The sequence below is a fragment of the Amblyomma mixtum genome, chromosome 3, assembly GCF_055824585.1.
Source record: "Amblyomma mixtum isolate Tamu chromosome 3, ASM5582458v1, whole genome shotgun sequence".
NCBI classification, from domain to species: domain Eukaryota; kingdom Metazoa; phylum Arthropoda; class Arachnida; order Ixodida; family Ixodidae; genus Amblyomma; species Amblyomma mixtum.
In genome coordinates this window covers 174,616,804-174,639,127 of record NC_143014.1, presented here as the reverse complement: position 1 = coordinate 174,639,127, position 22,324 = coordinate 174,616,804, and the positions used below count along the sequence as shown (strand labels likewise).

The following is a 22,324-nucleotide window of genomic DNA, read 5'->3' as shown; positions in this document are numbered from 1 at the left end:
TAGTAGTAGTTACACTTGACCTTGTTGATCCCACCTGCCTGTTGTATGACTACACTGGAATATGTATTACCAGTGTCAAATGAAACTCGACCAAGATAACTTACGCGAAAACCAGAACACAAAAACATTAGGCGCTGAAGAAAAAATACAGGCAGCATCCATTAGCACTTCCATGCACTGGTCTTTGCCCCAGCGAAGTGAAAATCAAGTGCACTAGTATTTTATGTCCCTCAATTAAGATCGTCTCATTCCACTGCTTCCGTACGAACTGTCTTGTTCGCCACTGACAGTATGTATATGTAAATAAATAAGTAAATAAAGTAAAAAAAAGTAACTATTTTGGCAAGTTGTTTTGTAATTTGCTTCTAATATACTGTGAAAATGGTTCCAAAACCAAGCCCAAGCATAAGAACAGCGTGCTGCCTAGTGCATCTTTAGCCGCTTTACACGAGCAAGTGCACACCATTCTGCCCACCTGACGTGGTAGTGGTGTCAGCCACTGAAGTCATAGAGCGGTGGAAAGCTGGTGGCCGGTGAAGGGCATGAGCTGCTTGAGGCTTGAGACCAGCACCTGCGCACGCCATCAGCACAAACAGGGTGGCCCAGTCTGAGGGAGCCTGCACACATGTTGCACTGGTGCGCAGCAGCTCCTGCAGGGCACACGCCACCTGGCCGCACACCTGCTGGAGCGTAGCTGGCCGCAACAGCAGTAGCAGCTGCAGAGACCCCAACACCTGCAAGCACCAGGGCGCCATGCAACTGTCAGTCATATCATGACTTCATCACAGGACTCAAATCAGGCAAGCACTGGTAGAAACACCCAGTACTCAGAATAGGTACACTAATTTCCCTGCCACCGGCAGCGTTACAACAAGGTTTCCTCCGGTGTGAAAGAGCGGAGAAGCATGGCTCTTCCTGACAATGTTTGCTGGCAGGCATTCGAGCTTTTCTGTACAACAGCCCAAACACCTGGTGCACTGAAATTTAGACAGAATGCTTGATAAAATGACAAACACTCCCTGTTTTTGGGCTCATTTAAATACAGCTCTAATTTGAAAGGCCTGCTAGTTTTGGCCGTAGCACCTCTTGTGATGTGTTGCTCTGAAGAGCCTCTGCAAGAAAAATCACCTACCCACCCACCAGCAGCAAGGTATATTGCAAAATACTGTGGCTTTGACAGAATTGTCATCTGAAGTGACCCATTCTAACTGCACCCAGCTTCACAGGAACACTAACAGCAACAACAGAATGCAGAGAACTGTGGTGCAAAGCTCTTCATGGTCATAGGCTCCGAGTCCCTAGCGCTACTGCTTAGCACACATCCATTCAACTGTAATTCAAACTCATAGGCAACCAAAAATCTGTTCTAATTAAGCAGGTTTGTATTAAATGAAGCCACTTAAATATATTAAATATTGACAGAGCCAAAGCATCAGCTCATAATAACAAAGCAAAAGGCTTCATTATATATCTGGTGATACCATTATGTGGCTCCATGCTTTCAGTTGAACAGGGGATACGTCAACTAAAGCTATTTTCATTATTTTAGCGTGAAGTGTAAGAAAGTTTCGCACAGTTATTTCAAGCTAGCTGCTATACTTGTTGAGTAAGTACAATTAATACCCTCATAAATTCATCCCTTGGGCGATAAATAATTAAGGAGAAAGTGCATGTTTTGGATATCAGCATGTTCGCAAAGGTTTGTTGTGTGCAATAAAGCTAGTAGCTATTTTTTTAAAGATGCCTAGTAATTTTAAAAATAATATAAAAGTTAAAATATACAATGCATATTTATATGACAACTGTTTTTACAAAAACCAATTTCAAAAACTATTACCAGAATGTATAGAGAAATTAGGAGCTTTATTGCACTCTTCAATGCCTCAGGAGTCATGTGCAACAAACAGAATCATTCTACTGTCACTAGTTATGAAACCCCGCAGGGATGAATTACAGCAACTGTAAGAAATGTAAAAGATGAGAAAATCAATCTTAAAGTTTATTCAGAACTGTGTTTGCTTTGTTTATCATCTCGTATACTTTTCCTTTCAGTCAGAGAAGTGCAGCATTGCAACTGATGGAAGCTTTTATCTTATCTCTCTTCATGACGATACTAATATGGTGGTGCTCTGTCCTCGGAAACCTGCAGAATTTCTGATCTGCTGGGTCCATCAGAAGCGTGATTTGCTCACAAATTTCAATGGCTAACATAAAAAAAAAATTTATGAATTTGTGCTGTGCATCGTATTTACTCGATTCTAATGCACATCTTTTTTCCAGAAAAAATAATCTAAAATGACATGAGCGTTACAATCAAGTACAAGTACATTACAGTCGAAGTCATTGCACTTTTTCTTCTGGCCTTGAAAAGCAGGAGCACGCTACAATCGATGGCGCGTTAAAATCGAGTATAAATACTGTATTTCATTATAGTTTTCGTCAAGTGACTGATGAAGACCCAAGCATAACGAAAAAAATTAACTGAGGAACAGAAAATTTTGACCAAGTTTGCCATTTTATTTTCCGCTGCCACATCCCCCATTAAATAAAATGGTTACAACAGTTCAATGAGCAGTGAAGTATCACCATGCTTATGGCCAAGCATTGCCCTGTAACGAGACAACTGCTCACCTGAGAAGTCATCTCCTCGCGACGAATCAACCTGATGGCCAAGCGCAAGATGCCGACGACTGCACGCTCCAGCAGAAACCGATAGTCGCTGGCACTTGCACCCATGACCAGGGTATACAGATGGTCCCTCACAGCAGTCCAGATGGGCCCGACACGATCCCTGCAAGGCAGCACATGCAGGATGTACACCTCCTTTACGCCCTGCTTAGGAGCTCTGTCCAAGGCTTTCCACAGAACCTCATGGACACAACAGCAATGCTGGCTGCCAGGTTAAACAAAGATTCCAAATCTTTATGCCTTTGCTTGCCATTTCAAAGTTGGCAACAATCACCTCCGAGATAATAAAACGAGATCACGGTTCCCAAAGTTAAAAGGGGGACATATCAGAGTATGCTTCAAGCACTGATTACGCAAACAATAAATAACAGCTGGAAATAAATCATGCTTCACATTATTTATTTCCGAAAAAAAAAAAAAAAACTACTAATATATATGCTGGAACCCAGTTAAACAATATTCAGAGAAAATGGCAACATATTTTCAATTATTTGATATGTAGAATTATACAGATTTAAGGCGCAAGTGGAATCTCTGCATGCATCCAGTAATTTCCTATTACTCTGGAAGAAAGGACCCCACAAATTATTGTCTCCAAGACCTCAACAGTCTTAAAATTACGAGGAACTTTAGCGGCTAAAGTGGAGAAAGGCGAAAGCCTGAGTGCTGCATTCTGCTACGCGATTGTTCACTTTACATTCTGTTAGTGCATTAATTAACTGCCAATTAGTGACGCTTTAGCTTCGCCTTTACAAGTGGAACGCGACAGCCTGTTGTAGCGCTGCCAGGCGGTCCACGGAACGCCACCACCCGTTCGGCGCAATGCGTTGCCCTTTGAATGCAACGCTTTTTGAGGAAAGGCTCTACGCCTTGCTCGTCGGTAAATTGGTTTTTGAGGAAAGCAAATGTATCAGCGTCTCATATCTCGATGGTCACCTAAACCTCGCCGTAACGGGAAGGGAAGAAGATGGGAGTGAACGAAGACACCGTATTCACTAGACGCGCCTTTGTTCATTCCAAGCCATCGAGCGGGCATGGCGGAGTGGTAGCGTGCTCGTCTTGCACTCCGGAGACCGGGGTTCGATTCCCGAGCTCGGCCAATTTCTTACTCGGTTTTATTTATTTATCTGGTCTGACCAGGAAGGTTAATCAGGCTAATTGGTTAAGTAAGTCCCACTAACTTGGAGAATCACTATACAATCCCTTTAATTGGTTGCATGGTTAGAAGCCAAAGTACAATTGGCGTTTGAAATTGGCGCCCTGTGACGTCACGACCGTTTCGACCAACTGAAAAGCGTGACATTTTCTGTCGACAACTTCTGCTTACAACGATGCGGCATTAAAGGCTTCCGCCTTAAAAGTAGGTGCCACTTCAACTTAACACCACAACTATAGTAAAATGTGCCTCATGAGTGTAGTGGCAATTCCCCTCAAAGGAGGCCCTGCAACCAATGGCGATGACCTGCTGTCATGATTTGCAGTCAATTGCCTTGCACCTGCTAGCACCTGCCATGCCACGCAAGCAGGTGCAAGGATGTCGCAAGGCAGTTGACTGCGACATCATGGTCATCGCCACTGGTTGTAGGACCCCCTTTGGAAGCATTTGCCCTTCCTAATGTTTCTTCTTTCTCGAGTTGCTACCGACAATGAAGTGCACATGCGTAACACGCCTGTACCTGTCACCTTATACAAAGTGCACACCAATGTTCAGGGCACCATGCCAATGTAGTAACATTAGTTGTCAAAACTTGGACACCACATGAAACACTTTCTGCATCGTGTGCACTATAAGCCATTTCCGATACCAACAAGCTGCACCACAATGGGAAGGAGAAGCTAGGCAGTGTTACCATTGCTACCTCAGATCACCACTCAACAAGGATGGCATAGCAATAAAAACAAAGTGCTGCATGACAAAAAAACAATTTATTTTGTGTACTAAAGCAGCACAACCAGTAATCCTTCAACCCAGATGAACCCATGCAGCTTAGTCACACCACACCTCTTGGATCAGCTGATAGTGCTAAGCCCTAGGCTTGACTTGGTGACAAAGCAGATCGGTGCCAAACCAAACCAAGAACCAAGCAAAGAGAGAGAGAGAAGAAGAAGAGAAGAAGGGGGAGCAAATGGAAGCACACCACTGCTGAGAGAGAAATAAAATGGAGAGAAATATGAAGACAAAGAAGAAAGTAAAGAAGAACAGGAAAGAAGGGGGAGAGAATGGAGGGACATGGCGGGTTCTCACCTAATGTTTTAACTAGGCACGGCCGCATTTTGATGGAGGCGAAACGCAAAGGCGCTCCCCGTGTGCTGTGCGATGTCAGTGCTTGTTAAAAATTCCCAGGTGGTCGAAATTATTCTGGGGCCGTCCACTACGGCACATCTTTCTCTCTTTCTTCTTTCACTCTCACCTTCCTCCCTTCCCTTACGGCGTGGTTCAAGTGTTCACTAAGGTGTGAGACAATTACTGCACCATTTCCTTTCCTTAAAAACCAATTTTCCTGCAGCCTAGTCCAGCTATTTTTTTTTTTATTAATTCAGGAAACTCCAATATCAACGAGAAAACATGAAAGCATACTGCCACTTCTGTAGACTGTGCGTGTGTGCAGAATGTGCCAAACAGACAGGAAGGAGTGCAAATTACACAGCATATTAATAAGTTACTGTCTCATTAATTCATGGCATTAGCAATCTTACCATTCCACAAATTTTGAAAATAAGAAATAAAATTTGCAATAAAGAAGTCCACATTACAAAAAAAAAGTTACTGTAAATTCATGCGAAGAGTTCTAGTTTCTTACCCAAAGCTTTCAGGTATAGAATTAAATCAAATTCAAATCCCTTGTGATAATTTTTGGATATACGCACTTGTTTTGCAACACAACCTTGATCAGCAGCTCCAGAAGGAACACTGTTGAATGCTCATCATAACCGCCAGACATAGATGAGTGGCTCTCTGGGCCGTGGCATGTATAGATCAGAGCCTACAAGAAAAAATGACGAGAAACAGAGAAAATGAGCAATGGGGAAACACTCAACATTAAGCTAATAAAATACGAACTTCATTAACACAACAGGTCTACATAACCGAGTCCACTAGGCACAATCAAAATGGCCTGCAGAGCTCTGGTCACCAACAATCAGCTACAAATAACCCCAGCTTACAAGTACACTACGTCTTGCCAAAACTGCTGGTGTGAACCAGAACCAGTCTGCAAAAGTAAATAAGCCTGATCTCTAGCTTCGAATGAGTTGAGGCTATGCTCCACCCTGAACATTTATTTGAGGCAGCATACACTTTTAGCAATGAAATGTATTATATTTGCCACAAATATTTACCTACCTTGACCAGTTCCTGTAATGCATCTTCACGAAGAAATTTTGATTCAGATACCAAAAGCTCTGGTTGGCAGTTGGCTACACATGTAAGGGCTGCTTCACGAGCACGTAGGTCCTCTGGGTTTGGCCCACGCTGGCTGCTGCAAGACAGGGAAGATGCTGGTACTTACTTTATCACACCCCCAACAGCAACCAAGCATCTCACTCTTAAAACCCCATGCTACGCACACTGCACTTGTTAACAAAGTTAAAAAAGAAAATCACTGTTTTGGTGGTTAATTTTTTCACGAAGAAAATGCGTAAATAAATATAAGACTATGCAGCATAATCGAGCCCTTCTACTATCAGGAAAGCAAGCCAATTTTCATTACATAAAATTAAATTTTTTTACAACCGACAAGAACTCATTTGTACACAGCAAACCACAACTTACGAAACATTCTGTGCAAAAAATAAATGACCCCGTCATGGAAAACAGGGAGGAAAGAAACTGTAAAAGGTCACTCATTTCATAGCATAGTAATGAAAGATCTTGCATGACACGTACCACATGTACACAAATACCACAAGGCAGCCGCTTTAGCAGGAGAAAAGGGTGCCACAGATGCACTATACAACTGCTGCCCCAGAGTCGTGGTTACAACTATCATTGCCACAACTTGAATTCTATACCAATACAAAAGATCAACGACAAGTGCCTTTAGTGAGCCACACAGTAAACCACCACCCTTTCAGTATGCCCCAGCTGACTGAAGCTCATAGCATGCCGTCTGAAACCATAAATTTGTACTCATTCCTTTTTATTCACACTAATCATAACCACACAACAAAACCAGAGGAAAGCACAACATGCAGAGCCGAAGAAGATGGCTATCCCATGTTTAATGATTCAACCAGTCAGTTGTTCACTGTAAGAATATAGCAGTGCTGATGTTCACAGCCAAAAAACAAAAACTGCATAAAACATATGCCAATTCAAGACGCTGTACGTATATTCTCCTGCAGTTTGTTGCTCAGCATGACTTTACATTTTTTATAAAAAGCCCCAATGGTTCAGTTGGTATCGAATTTAGATTACGAACACTAGCTTGAAAATTTGATCCCAACAGTGGTAGCCATAATTCAATGGAGGCTAAGTGCACAAACACCCACATATTAAGATTCTGGAGCACGTTAAAGCACACCAACTTGATGAAACTTGTTCACAGCACTCCACTAAGGCCCATGTCATACATGAGTGCAGCCTCAGAATGCAAAAATTCATTACTGTAGAATCAATTTATCTTCTTTTGCACAACAAACCATGGTACTATTTATATTGTGCTGAAAGCAAGAAATTTTAGTATGGCTAAAGCAAGCACATCTTTTTAGAATGCAGTCTCCAAAGGCAGAGAGCCTCACCTGTCGGTCAGGTACATGTAAAATGAGTTGAAGATGTTGAACTGCTGTTGACCAGGGCCAGTGCTTGGGCCTTCTTCAGCTCGAACCAAAGAAACTTCTCCAGACGGGTCGACAAAGTCCTCAGCCTAATAAAAGGCAAAGTTGATAATACCTGTCACCACTGCTAATAAGCTCTTCTCATAACACAGCCCAACATCTTTGTGGGCAATGTAGCATTATAGCAAAATTTTTAAAAACCTAAAACGTAAAAATACAAGCAAATATTGCAGCTCACACTTTCAAATTAGGAAACGTAGGCCTTTTCCAAAGGTTTCCATGAGTTCTTTCTCCACAAAGATCATCTGAACTGCAGTTTGTTAAAATACTAGAAACTTCATGCAAATTCACGTCTGTATCTGCCCTATGGCTCACGTGTACAAAGTGGGATGAGCTACAATTCAGAATTTCGATATTAGAGAACTAACCAAATTAATTATGAGATGCAGATTTCAACATAAACAATGTTTGGCAAGCAAATGCACTTACTTACGTATGCCATAAAGTTAGATGCAAGTAGTTAAGTAGGAAAACAAGCAATATGATTAGTTTTGAACATACAATTTCCTAAACCAAAAATTAGGTTTGTGGTCCTATTCTGTGGCTGAATGCCATAAAGAACAGATAAAACATCATTGGCAGTCCATTCCCTCACAAAAAACGTCGCATTATATATAATGGATGAATACACATCATAGCAATGATATATAATGCTCAGTCCACAAAACCAGACAATATGGCAGGTAAAAATTACTTTCTTTTCATCTGGATGTGTATGAAGGAGGCATTAGCATCCTTTTTTGAAGGCGGATACCTCTTCTCTAGCGTAATCATGGTACAGAACACTTCATTTCCAAACAACAGGGCTAGGAATCAGGACTAAGAAAATGTGTTGAATGCTGACACAACAAAATTACTATGCCACCAGCCTCCTTAACACTAATAGCACTGTTTTGCAAACAGTCAGCAGCCATTCAAAACAGGCATCCAGTACCACACGGAAATCGTTTGCGGAAGACATGTCAGGCTTCACACAGCAGAAAGGAGGCAGTATCAGGGCTTAAGCTCTCTAAGCACCAGCATTTCACGAAGGCAAAGTGAAGGCAGTGCCATTGGGTGGCAGAGCAAGATAATGTTGGAGAGAAGCTTTTGGAATGCACTGAGGTGGAACAACTGATGGGAGTGGAGCCATGAACAGAGAACCTAAAATACGGCAACCTAAAATAATGCATTGGGGCAAAAATGCAGGGCTGCACTCGGACAAAACATGGTGTGCAGACCCACCCTGTCAGTAAGTTTGACGACACAAATATGCCCTAACAGTATAAATCAAAGTAATTTCCAATTTCCCTGGACAAAAAGAAAAATAGTTTGAATCAATAGGAAAACTACCAAATTCAGAATGCAGCAATGCAAGCACGATAGCACTGTCCATAATAAATACAGCAGGGCCAGACAGACTATGGCAAATTGTAGGTGTCACTCACAGTGACTAGAGCTCGAGGCAGCAACTTGGCCTTGTACAGCTGCAGCAGGCAGTCAACAAGGTTCTTCCAGCCATCACGCAGGATGTGGCCATGCCTCTGGGCCAGTCCAAACACCATCTTGGCAACCAGCTGAGCCTTCTGGCTGGAGCCCAGCGCTAAAGGCACGGTTTCAGGGCTCTGTGCATATCATGGTGCACATACTCAGTAAAGCAAGAAAACCAGAGCACTGCAGCAACATCACTACTCATGCAACAATTCCGTACCAAGGACATTGCTGTAGCTTTATATAATACCAAGGGCCACAAGACCAAAGTCCCAACTTATGTACTGGAGCTTGGCATCAGCTTAACCATGCTTTGTCACTTCACATCTGTTTACCTCTACGATGCTCTCTCTCTCTAGATGATCATCTGAACTTTCCCAGCTGTTATGCTAGCTGCACAAACACCAAATCTTTGGCATGTCTTCGAACTAAATCATGGATCTCCCATTTCAAATGACCTGGCTGAATATTTGAATAATGCATAGCTTGGCTCCTCATTTTACCATCACATGCTACACTTGCCCACTTCTGCAGTTCAGTTTGCACCAACACCACTGTAGAACTGAATGCAGCAGTCAACTGCACAAAGCTCATACTGTCCTGGTACTGAACTGCCAAGAACCAGATCAGAAATTTTGAGCTAGATTATAACCTGCATACAGTAAACGACTTATTTTTGCCAATCACATAACATTTACCTCACAAATAATTTGGGCAAAAGGTGTGCAGAGGAGCCCATCACCTCTGCTTCACGAGATTTAGTGCTCGCAAAATATTCCGACATTGTGACTTCAACTGAATTCGCGAAATATTGAGCTTGTGAGAAATAACTCATGTAGAGTATTAATGCTAACTTTTTGTGCAATGTTTAAAAGGTAGAAACAACTGTTCTATACGCACTGCTTCATTTGCTCGTGATTATTCCTTCAGAAAGGACAGACATCTTTTCTGCCCGCTACCTTATGAAATAACAAACCTGCTTTTCATGCAATGTTCAGAACAGGAATTTTTGAGAGCAAAACAAATATTATCCACTCGCTTCCACAAGAGAGTGCGATGCAGGGGAAGCACTTACCTCAGCAGTGCTAAGGGAGGTAAACTTGCAGAGGGAGATGACGAGGTTGTCAAACACATCACTCATGGCATAGTGAGCAGCCACCATTGCGCACTTGCGATATCCACCCAGAGCACGCTGCAGCACAAGTGACTCGGAAGGTGCACGATCAAGCACTGAAGCAAGTGCAGCCACTGTAGGGCCCCAGACCAGGGTAAAGAGGTCATGGTCCAGCAACCCATTGGGTGCGTGCACAAAGCGGCCTGCCTTGCTAGCACCCCGCCGCAATAGCACCTGCACACACACAGTACACCGATGCTTACACAACTACTGTACAAGGAGGAAACAAAATGCAATATTGGAAAAAAGCCTTTTGAGCTACAATGTTTTGATTTCTTACAATACACGGGACACATAGAACAAGGTCAAAAGACTACACAGCAGGCAACACTGAGACAAACAAGAACACTACAAGCATGCGTCTAGGGTGGTCAAAATAGCCAAGGCTTAAAATAAAGGTGTCCTAACTTAAGTAATGTAGAGATCTCCCAGCAGAGGTACAGAACAAGGTAAGTTTTAATCAGGTGGTGAACTAAAGCTCTGAGTACAAAGCTCTGCAAGTGTCCATACAGGCTTCTATTTTAATTCATTCTACTGTATTTTACTGTCTATAACTCGCATCTCTGTATAAGTCACGCCCCCCTCTAGAAATCCAAGTTAAAACATGCTGAGAAATCCATCTTTAGAGAGTACAACGAAAATACACAATTGTAACAGCTTCCCCGTGCAGACAATTCTCGAGCTCTCACCAGCCCACCTTCCTCCCGCTGCCAACCTTTTTTGTTGGCTTCATTGACCGAAGCGCTCTTGTGGGTTTCCGCTAGTCTCACATAATTTTTTGCCTCGCACTGAATTGCCTCCCTGCTGCCCGGTTCCCATTCTCCAGCGGATACCCAACGACACACACAACTTCAATTATCATCGTACCTCCCTCACCTCACAGGCAGCATCATGTTGTGCAACAACGCAAGGGGCGCATGAAGCCCAACGAATGTGATGCTGAAATCAAAACTTTTGAGAATATGGCTGGACCGGCTGTGCACACCGCCGCCACCATATTCACTCTGATTGCAGAGAGATAATGCAATTCTACCCATAAGATAACATTTTAATCATAATTTGGGTTTTTCCTCTTTTATACACAGTTTCTTTTCAAACACAGTTACTCATCACATCAAAAGACAGCGTGATGGGACACGTCATTTTTCACCGGATATAAGTTGCATCATTGTATAATTTAAAAAAAAAAAACCCACCTTATACACTACAAAATGCTACAAGTCATTTTAATTCGTACACACTTAAGCCAGCCTGTTTCAAGAGCCAGAATGACAACAAATGAAGGAGTAGCAATTACTTTGCAATTTTTTCATGCCTCATGTGAGCTATACTAAACTTTGACATCACAGCCATTGTTCAGCTGTTGAAACCGAAACAGCGGGAGAGAAGAAATTATCTAGCAGCTGTAAACAAATACTACATGGTGATCCATGTGTACTAATGTCTTGTACATTACTACAAACAAGAAAATACACAACCAAAATTTGTTGCCTGTAGTACTCCTTTAAAAGTATTCAGATATGCCCAAACCCCAGAGACATGGAAAACTGGACAGCTGCTTTTATGAATAGTTTCCACATGCATTTTTCAAGTTGACCAGGATCACACTTGGTTCTGACCAGCAACTTGCACTGAAGTTTTCTGTCCCAACAGCAGCATTATAACACACAGCCTAAAGATGGAAGAGGCAGCCTTAAACAAAATGCACATGCATATTCGACGCCCTCTGCCATCACATATCTCAAGGCATGAACACCTGCGCTCTGCTGAACCCATACACAGCATGCAACTGGATGGCTGGGAGCGGCCTGGTGCACTACGACATTTCTCGCTATGAGTCAGGTGCACATCTCAAATAGTGAGTATACTGTTATGTTTTCCTCCAATTTAAGTAGAGAAATACCGAAAAATACAAGAATAAGTGAAGTCACTTCTCCAAAGCTGTGCATCATGCATGTCTATACTGCTCTGAATTTCTTCCCCACCTCTGACAAGCTTATCATCAATGCTACAATTTGCAGTATCACTACAGGCACCAAAAGCCAGAATCCCAAAGAATCACTCACTTTCCAGAGATAGTTCTCTCTGACCAGTCCAGTCTGCTCAGCAGGCATCACTATCTCTTCATTTCTGCAAGAGATTCAGTACAAATTCTCACTGCTACTCGCAACATGACAGTTTTCATCAAACTGGAAAAAACTAGCTCACTTGATTGCATTGTATATCTCTTCCAGCATGTCTTTGTCAAAGTCTTTCCCACCATTCACATCTTTCAGATTCTTCTTGAAGTCCTAAGAGACAAACATGAAAATACTGGTATCTCAACTTTCCTAGTGGAAGAAAAATATCACTCGAACAGAAGTAAATGCAATCCCAGTGAACAGTGCTTACCTCCACAGTCATTGGGATGTTTTGTTTCTTCACATTATGGTTGTGCTGGTCCATGTTCAACATAATCACAGCATAGGCCAGAGTAAAAGCAGCATCACTGTTGACAAATGGCTCATTCATGCTTTTCTGAAACAAAAGTGGCACCAAGCAAAAACACAGCACGTTAGCATGTAGCACACAACAAGCAAAACTGAGACTAAAATAGCTGATTAGATGCAGTCTTTTGAAATTTGAAAATGCTATGACAATTTGAGATAACATCATATGCAAGAGTGCGTGATGACAGCCAAAGGTCAACAAAATAGTACTGCTACTAAACCAAACATCCCAAATTATTCCCATTTATCTTCAATAAAGACATTCATCTGTGTTAGTCCCATTTGAAATATGATGGAATGCATATATTTCCTGCTTTCACTGTTCATTCCAGTGCACACTAAATTTATACCAACAATGCGTGTGAAAAAAGCCAAGCAAGATAAAAAAAAACATGCTATCAAGCAATGGTCCTCACATGCCAATGTTCTGCAAAGTGTTCCATCAGCAAGGAAATGAGTGGTGCTTCACCAGGAAGTCTGAAGGTTTCAAGGTACATTCTAAGTGCTTCATCAATTCTTGTATTTGCAAAGTTGAAGGACCTGTGGAGGCAGGAAAAACACAAGACCAGGGACACCAGTCAGGAAGCCAAAAAATAAGACGACAGAGAACTGAAAACAGCACAACCCCAAAGGTAGATGCTGAGCAGTCTTACTCTAAAATTAGGAATTAAGCATGGCGGCTGTTTCCAATATACCTTTAAGGACATCTAAAATCTGGATTAAGTCATTTTTACCAAAACCTGAACACTACAACCAAAACTGAAATAAACAAGATAAAGGCACAAAGATATTAGCATGTGTTACGAATATTTTCACTGGCTTATATTTTTACTGGAAAATAGGCAAAGGAAGCCTGTGCATTGAGCTTTTTACACCACAGAGATTTGAATATAACACAATTCAAAATACACTGCACATATTCACATCCTCTACCAGCAAAAGGATGAAAAAGTTTTGTATTCTTCTTTATCTATGTTTCGTATTTTTCACTTCCAAACAAAACCAGCCAGGGTACTTTGATGCCTTTGTAGTCAAACACTAATCTCAGAAAAAAACTACAAATATCACCAATGCCTACTGATACAGAAGAGAACAAACAAGCAATATCAAAATTTTAAACATGTTAACCTGCCTCCCCTTATGTAATGCCTTTGGGCCCTTAAGGAGAAAATAAATGAAATGAAATTCCTATGCAGTATACATACTCGCCTGTCTATCAAGCATCAACAGCAGACAGCCTGCCCAATACCGCATGTGTGCATGATTCAGAGGCCTTCCATTTGGCCCACAAAACCAAGAAACAGTAGCTTTAACAGCTGTATATGATATGACTGGCTAAAAGCAATGACTACTTTAAATAAGTAGGATTTATCAACACCTAACAGGCTTTCATCAATACAGATTTCAACTACTAACAGTGTTCCCATTAAGAGTTGAGAAAAACAGGGACAGGCTTTCTAAGTGCAAAAACTAAAGAAGTCAATGACTGTTCTTAAAAAGCCTCACTGAAACATGAATGTCTTTTATGCATTTATGTACTAAAAGTATAGTCATGCAGGATGATCAGTACATTATAAAGTGTTCCAAGCCTGAATAAGACTGACTGCAAAAGTCAACATGCTAATATTGGGCAGACAGACATGACTGCAGCACTAGTAGACTTACCCTAGCAGTGAAAAAAACCCACTACTACTGTCCGTGATTGCTAAAAATGTAATTTAGCATTTCTATCCACCGCACTGTGAAATTCAGAATACAAAAGACAGGCTTCAAATGCTACAATAAGCTGCAAAGTACAGGAAAACACACTCGGCAAAATAACTTTTCTAAATGCAATAAAATACCTTTAGGATGAATTCTCGGATAAGGTGGAAAAATGCGAGGCCATTGGTTGGATTCCGATAGGATTCAATGTTTAAAAAATCCGCTTAAGACAAACTTTTGGTTGGTTTGGTTTTATAGGGTTTAACGTCCCAAAGCGACTAAGGCTATGAGAGACGCCGTAGTGGAGGGCTCCGGAAATTTCGACAGCAACATCCATTACACATCCAAAAATAAAATGACCCAATACATCATGCAAACTGAATTTCAAAGGTGAGTGGTAAACCTAACCAGATTAAGAATCATCTAGAGTTTTCCCAGGCACAAATGAAATAGAAACAAAGCAGGGCCATGTACAAAATGCAGTGTTCATGGTGTATGTGTACAATGCTCATACACATACACTGAACAATGCATACTTCCACATGTGACCAACCACAACAGACCATACTGCAGTTCATCATTCTTGAGAACACCCACTCCTACCCACATGGGCAAGCCCTACGCATAAAAGCAGAAATGCAGACCAGTAACTCACTTGACAAATGCATCAAGCACCTTGAGGTTTTTGCGATTGGCAATGTATTCGCCAATTTTCTTCTTATCCAGCTGTGAGTTGTCCCTTAGGAACAGAGCCACCTCAGCGGGGTCCAGGGGATCACTTAGCAAGCCATGCTCCTGAAGGAATTCAATGCCCTTACTGGGCCGACTGTTGAAGTGCTCTGTGCCTGATGCCAGAAGCTAGAGAACCAGGAGAAACAAAACAAAGACACTTCAGTAAAACTTCTCCAAGGCAGCCAACAAAAATTTTCATGATAAGAAATGGTTTGGTTTTAGGGTTTTATGGGGTTTAATGTCGCGAAGTGACACAGACTCTGAGGGGTGCCGTAGTGGAAGGCTCCAAATAATTTCGACTAACTGGGGTTCTTTAACGTGCGCTAACATCACCCAGTACACAGGCCGCTAGCATTTCATACTCCACTGAAATGCGACCGCCTCTGCCGGGATCTAGTCTTTTATTATTTCACAAGTTATTTTACAGACATCTACGACCTGCACCCTACATGGTCCCTACGGCACGCATATCTCACCGCACTCTCCATCAACTCCAGATCAGCCGTCCACGTGCACGCACAGTCACCTTCGCAGCTTCATTTTTTTCACGCACCGCCGCGGACTGGAATGGCCTTCCCGCTGACATTGCAACAATAACCTGTCCCGCGAACTTCGCACGCAGAGCTAACAGCTTTTTGTCATCATCATAACGCATGATTACTTTGTCTCACCAAACGTTGTACCCACCCCTTATGTAATGCCCCTGAAAAGGGGTCTTTAAGGAAATAAAATTGATTGATTGATTGATTGATTGATCGAACCCGTGTCTTTCAGGTCAGCAGCCGAGAATCCTAACCGCTGAGTCACCACGGCAGCTTGACAAGGAATGATTTTGCTACAGCTGTTTTAAAAATTCAAGTAGAAACAAAGTAAATATTGCCACAGTTTAAGTGACTGGTCAGAAAGGCAATACATAAGACAGAAGATGCAAAACGCTAGCACTAAGAACGACATGTTTAGGCACTTCCCAGGCAAGTTTTTTCCATGCTCATCACACTGCCAAACATATATTAGAAATGTATTACTGGCAACTTAGTTTTTAATATTCAATTAATGAATTTTCATGTGCCAAGCTGCACCAAGGCTTTGAAGCACACTGCAGAGGAAGGCTTCAGATAAATTTTGGGCATCAGGAAGACTCTTTAACATGCATTAAACCTTAGTACATTGGTGTTTTTGAACCTCATTATAACTGAAATAAGACTTCAAAAGCAGATACTCAAACAATGAACTCTTACTCAGCAGCACAATACAATAGCCACTCAGCCACTGTGGTGAAGTTTTCAACACTAAATCGTATAAAGTAATGTTTTGTAATGTCACAAGAACAAACTGTTCAAACTGTCACACTGCACCTTGCTAATCTGTATATTCAGCAATAAAAGCTCTTGTGGTGGTATTCATTTCTAGCATGTGCATCGAGGCAATCAGATTATATAGTTATGGGGAGACGCAGGTCTTGAAATGAACATTCTTCTTATCAAAGATATTGTAATGAAATTAGGTGTGTACATGTGTTTCTTCTTCATGTTTTCAAAAATATAATTAGTTTCAGTACATCTCCATTAGTTCCCGTATCATAGAAAAATAACTGGAGCCTAATTAGTAGTTAAATTCTTACAGGTAATTAAGACACTTTCTTTCTGCATTTCTTGGTTTCAACTGAAATGTGGCTGTAGCCAAAGACCTGCCATCTGGAGCTATGCTAATTATATTGTTGTTGAAGTACATCATCCTATAAAAATATTAAATTTTGTCCAAGCAGCATAATTATGAATATAGTTAGGTGACATTATGGTTCACAAAATTTGAAATGTTTGACTCAGCCGAACAAAAATAGCATAGCTCCACAATTTAGTTCTTTCTGAATTCCACAGTATACGATTAATTGAAATTGCACCATAAAAACATAACTTTCGTAAGTCTAGTCATGTTGGAAAAAAACATGAAGCTGAGAAAATCGCATTTGAAGTGCGCGCACCAGCCATTCGAAGGTCATTGTAGAGGCTTCGTGAGAAAGCGGAATGCCGGCGTTCCAAAAATATTTCACAGTAGTGAGCGATACCAGGCAGAGGAGAAGGGGCCCAGCTTTCAAACAAAACCAAGATGGCAGCCATTGGGGACGTGGTCGTAGGAAGCGACGGGCGCGAAGTCCTGCCACATTTCACTATTTCCGCGCTCCGTAGGCATAAAATATATGAATATTTTTAGTAGCTGGAGGTCGGATTTTGACCTTGAAACTTTTTAGGCAGGAACTTTAGAGAGTATTGATCCCGAATATACCATTTTTGCGAAATCAAAATTTTCGCATTTTTTTTTTTATCATTTCAAGACCCACGTCTCCCCTTAACAATAATCACAGCGGCGAGTTGGTACCCGTCAATTATCATACCAAAAGCAATGCGCCCAAACACACAACAAAGCAGAAAAAGGCAAAAGGCAATGGGCCCACAACATGCCGCTTGTCCATTGCCTGTTTCTGGCTTGTATCATGTTTGGTTGCACTCCCTTTGATATGATTCCATATGCTGCCTTTGACATGTTGCTATCTGCTGCGAAATCACACGCCTGTCGCAAAGTTACGAGTGAAACAAATGTACATTTGTTTCAGCTCATCTACTTCTCAAGAAGGCAGACTAAAAATTACAACTTAGATTAGGAACAGATAAAATTTGCAGCCAAAAAGTAGTTATTTTTGGGGGGGACAGAACACATAAGCACACACCTTTTTCTTATGCTTGATGGCCATAAGCTCTTCATGAGAAGGGATGTTTTCAGAAATGGACTTGCGATTGGGTCGCATGAACACAGAGCTCTTGAAGTGAGGCTTCGTTCCAGAGATTGGGCTCTGCAGAGCCCCCTCTTGACTATGGACCAACTGCTGGCCCAACTGGTAGCCAAATGGGGCCACATGGCACTGCTCCATCACAGCTGCTGGCTCACAGTGGTAGCCTTCACCGTCACCATCAAGGAGGCACAGGGATCCTAGCATAAGAGGAGACAAGGCCCACAGCTACAGCACACATGCCCCTACACTATATCCAGTGCAGACTGAAAGGTAAGGAAAGAAAACTGGCCCGCCTAAGTGCAGCCAACATTATGCCCCATTCATACTTTGCACCTGGCAAGCCTTTTCCTACCATCTGTATTGAGTAAAGACTGGTCACCATCCTCTGCTAGTACCTATTTCTTAACGTCCCCACACAAAACTCACTTTGTCTTCCCCGTTCCTCTATCAGCGCCAAGCAACAAGTTATACTATTACATAACATTTACACAAGCACAAACAATATGCTCCCAGGACCTAGAGTGTAAACTGTGTAAGATTTTTTTTTTTTCAAGTATTTAGGATTACAACAATTTAGGTCCCAAAACATGACTAAATACCTTTTGCTGTATTTATAACCTTTAGATGTACACTGGGCAATGTACTATACGAAGAAAACTAAGAAATTTCCAAAGCGCAGAGGAAAATTGAAGCTTTTGTCGCTTAAATATCTGGTTGCGTGTGTTGCTTTCACTGATACGAATGCTAATGAGCACTTAAAAGTTCTTCGAAATGCATGCGAATCTGCTTGCTTTTTTTGATTGCCACTTTAAAATGAGCTCACACTGATTCCCACCTTTGAGAGCTCCTCAAGAGGAGGGAAACAATAAGACTTTGACCACATTCACTAGGTAGGGGTATAGGTTCAAAAAGTAACCGAGAAAGAGCTTCTCCCAGCACTAAACCTCCTTCCATGCCTGTCACATCTGCAGTGGTGTTGTCCAATATATTGGACAAATTTTCGACTGCCAGGCCTCAAGTAGCTTTCAAACTGCCAGCAAAAGCAGACAAAACAGGGCTCTAAGGAGGTAATGAGTCAGTGCTGAAAGCACACAACAAGTGCCACTGAGGTTTCAAAGGAAAACCACAGAAAAGCTGCATTTTCTCATAGCCTAAACAGGTAGCTTGAAATCGAGAGATATGCAGCATAAATGGCGCATGTGAGCACAGGATACACACTTTTGTATGCATGATTTTTGTATGCATGCTTGATCTGCAGGGAAACAGCTGTTTTGAGGAATTCCCAGAAGGGCTGGAAGGCGTGCAACCTACTGCAGCTGTCAGTGCTACCTATAGATTCAATTTTGCGCAGCAACAAAACGCAAGCCTCAACTCCACACCTGTAGTTTTAATCTGCCAGACCAAGGCCAGCCACGAAAACAATCTTCACAATTATAGCCCTCCTAAAGCTTTTGCCCCAAAATTTATATTTTTACTCATTTGTTCTTTGTTTGACTTTATTTATGAATAACAAATAAAAACAAACACCAAAACTTTCTTTAAAAAGGCCTCGACATTTTTACAGCCTTAAAAAAATAGCATGAAACAGAACAGGAACTCAAAGCAAGGTCTTGAAAAGTGTCAAAACCTCAAGCATTCATGCAATAGTCACATGCTGTGAGCGCAGTATACAGAGCAACAACACAAAATGGCGCAAAAATATAAGTATTGAGCACCAGCACTTTGATGATTCACCAGCACTAACTACTAGAACACAAGAAACACATAAATAGCATGGACATAAAATATGTAAGCAAAAACCATTGATGCAAATACAGGTTACCTGAAATACTACTGAATTACTTATAAACTTGAAGTGAATGTGAATTAATGTTTTCACTGCTGAAATGAAACATTACAGCGCCACAAAGTTCAAAAGAAAGCTACTGCATAGTCAACATAAGTAAGCCAGGAGAAGTGGCTAATACTGCAGTATTTATTTTGAAAACCTCAGAGTAGAATCAGCAAAAAATTCATTAACAGACGATGCCTCTTAAGTAATTCAGTGGCAAGATGTTTAGGAATGAAACTTCTGAAGTATTCAGCGATGCTGGTTTACACTGGTTTGAACATCAGAGAACAAGAAATATTTTAGGTGTGTTATTAGCCACCATACTCAAATTTCAGCCGTTCAGCTATTACAACACCTTAGTTGAATGCTGGCAGAGCTGTGAATAAAATGCAATGCACATACCCACACCACTTCACAAAGGTAATAGACTACTTAAAGCTCAAGTGGTTACTACAAATTGCAAATAGATATGGACACGTAACCATGACATAATGTTATTAATCTACTCGTAGTTATGAAATTTTCAGGGCACATGTATTTTCGTGCCCTGATTCTAGATATGTCATTTAATTTCATGTAAAGCAATTCCTTGAGCACTTATGTAATCTTTATGCAAGTATTTTGGAAAGAGTTTTGAAGAAAATTTGCTGCGGGAAACTAGCTAAAATGTATGCCATTGGGTTTTCTTGACACAAAGGAATGCAATAAGGGTAAAATTATCATCCTGCTTATCATAGAACTTGAGTTATAGGGTACTGAAGCTGCCACTGCAGAAACAGGTAAACACACTTTTCTTCTCATTTCTGAAGTGACAATTTCAAAACCCTGTAACTTAAGTTCTATGATAGGCAGGAAAACAATTTTACTCTTATTGCATTCCTTGGTGTATAGAGAACCCAATGGCATACATTTCAGCAAGTTTGCCGCAGCAAATTTTTTTCAAAATTCTTCCCAAAATACTTGCACAAAGATTACATAAGTGCTCAAGGAATTGTTTGACATGAAATTCAATGACATATTTAGAATCGGCACACAAAAATACATATTCCCTGAAGGTTTCTTAGCTGTGGCATCATTAATAAAAATTTCTTTTTCAAGACCAGGCTCCCCCCTTAAGTCAATGAGGAATGTCACATACTAGTGACAGCCTCTCAGAAACATTTGGGGAAAGAATAGATGCATACAACTCAAAATATGCTCACGCTCAGGTCTGCACTAATAAAGCTTGAATGTATACTACAAAATGAGGCTTTTTTTTTTTTTTTCCTGTATGCAACAAGCATTGTAATGTCCATTGCTCTAGAAGGGTTTTTACTTTTCCCCTGAATATTCACAGCAACTGAAGTGAGACTAGCTTTCAAATTCACAGCCAACTTTTACCTCGCTTTCGTTTTGTATATAATTTAACATTTTCAAATCTCTGTAAAACAGCAATTAGATGTGAAAATATCCATATATTACAGCACATTGACAAGTGTAAACAAACAGCACAGAAAAAGCACTGAATTCCACAAAAAATCTACGCCATTTTTTTTTCTTTACACCTTCTTATTCTTTAGCCCATAAGGTCAGTGAAACAAAAGTGAAGAAATTATACGCATGGTGTAACAAAGGCACACATAAAAGCACGCTGTGGTTTCAGAAAGCTCTGCTCACCTGACATCACTCCACCACGGGCAGCCTGGGTCTCACTCAGCATGCGAAAGTGACATCGTGTTTCTATGCTGTCAATTACAGCCAGCAAAGCATCTAGCGAGAGGAGGTGAATAGGCTGTAGGCCTGTCACGGGAAATGCATTCTGAAAATACACACACAAAAAAAATACAATAAGCATCACATGCGAAACTCACACACTCATAAAGGGCACAGAGCTGCTTCGAGTAGCTTGCTCACCTTTGATAGTACTTTAGTGAGATCTTCAAATAAATTGGAGCAGAAAAGGTCACAGTCATAGTTGAGGTACAGCTCAGTGATAAGGCCTGGTATCCTCCAAAACTGCAAGACGGCTTCCACAGACAACTCCTTTTGGTCCCTTGTCACACTGGGTGACTCGCTCACAATCAGCTCCATGAGCTTCGTGAGATACATCTGAAAAATCAAGAGGGGAGGAGGCAACATTTAGCAACCACCTCGAGCTGCGGTACCAACTGTCTGTCCAGGCTCGCGGGATGCTCATCTGCTGAATAGTCAGCAGATTATAAACACAACTAATTTCAATCCTTTAATAGCAGTTACCTCCCGTCACCTCCTCGTTATCACACCAATGCCCAAAGTACAGCTCAATAAACCAACACCAGGAAATCCTTTCAATGATGATTGTACACACTTCCCACTTTAATCTGAACTTAAGTTTCAATTTTAAGTTGAACTCTCCATTCATTTCAACTGTTATTAGACTGCACCTTCTTTCAGCTGCTTATACCTAATTTTCTCTTTACCTGTATACTGTTGTTGAGAACGTATTATTCCTATGATTGGTGTGTTGTTATTTAAATGCATTGCTCATGTGATTAGACACTTTGATTTCACAGGGCTGGATTATATACTTCTTTCTGAATTTTTATTGATGCATGTATTTCGTAAACACTGCCCCACAGTGTTGCTATTGTGCA

The 22,324-nt window shown here is 41.3% G+C and overlaps 1 protein-coding gene across 3 annotated transcripts in view; it reads right to left on the bottom strand.

The window, feature by feature from the left end:
- garz (Sec7 domain-containing protein garz) overlaps positions 1-22,324 on the bottom strand; it is a 59,648-nt gene that overhangs the window by 24,340 nt on the left and 12,984 nt on the right. For 2 of the 3 annotated variants that reach the window (XM_089581976.1, XM_089581978.1), the window contains exons 10-24: positions 21,606-21,800; positions 21,369-21,510; positions 17,819-18,078; positions 15,017-15,219; positions 13,074-13,197; positions 12,560-12,685; positions 12,377-12,459; positions 12,235-12,298; positions 10,070-10,342; positions 8,952-9,128; positions 7,429-7,553; positions 6,032-6,167; positions 5,557-5,672; positions 2,632-2,791; positions 476-734 (exon numbers count right to left, since the gene is read on the bottom strand). In XM_089581976.1, the coding sequence (XP_089438102.1) occupies positions 476-734; positions 2,632-2,791; positions 5,557-5,672; positions 6,032-6,167; positions 7,429-7,553; positions 8,952-9,128; positions 10,070-10,342; positions 12,235-12,298; positions 12,377-12,459; positions 12,560-12,685; positions 13,074-13,197; positions 15,017-15,219; positions 17,819-18,078; positions 21,369-21,510; positions 21,606-21,800 (2,443 nt within the window). The remainder of the gene's footprint in view (positions 1-475; positions 735-2,631; positions 2,792-5,556; positions 5,673-6,031; positions 6,168-7,428; positions 7,554-8,951; positions 9,129-10,069; positions 10,343-12,234; positions 12,299-12,376; positions 12,460-12,559; positions 12,686-13,073; positions 13,198-15,016; positions 15,220-17,818; positions 18,079-21,368; positions 21,511-21,605; positions 21,801-22,324) is intronic. The other variant, XM_089581977.1, reaches the window with a different exon arrangement.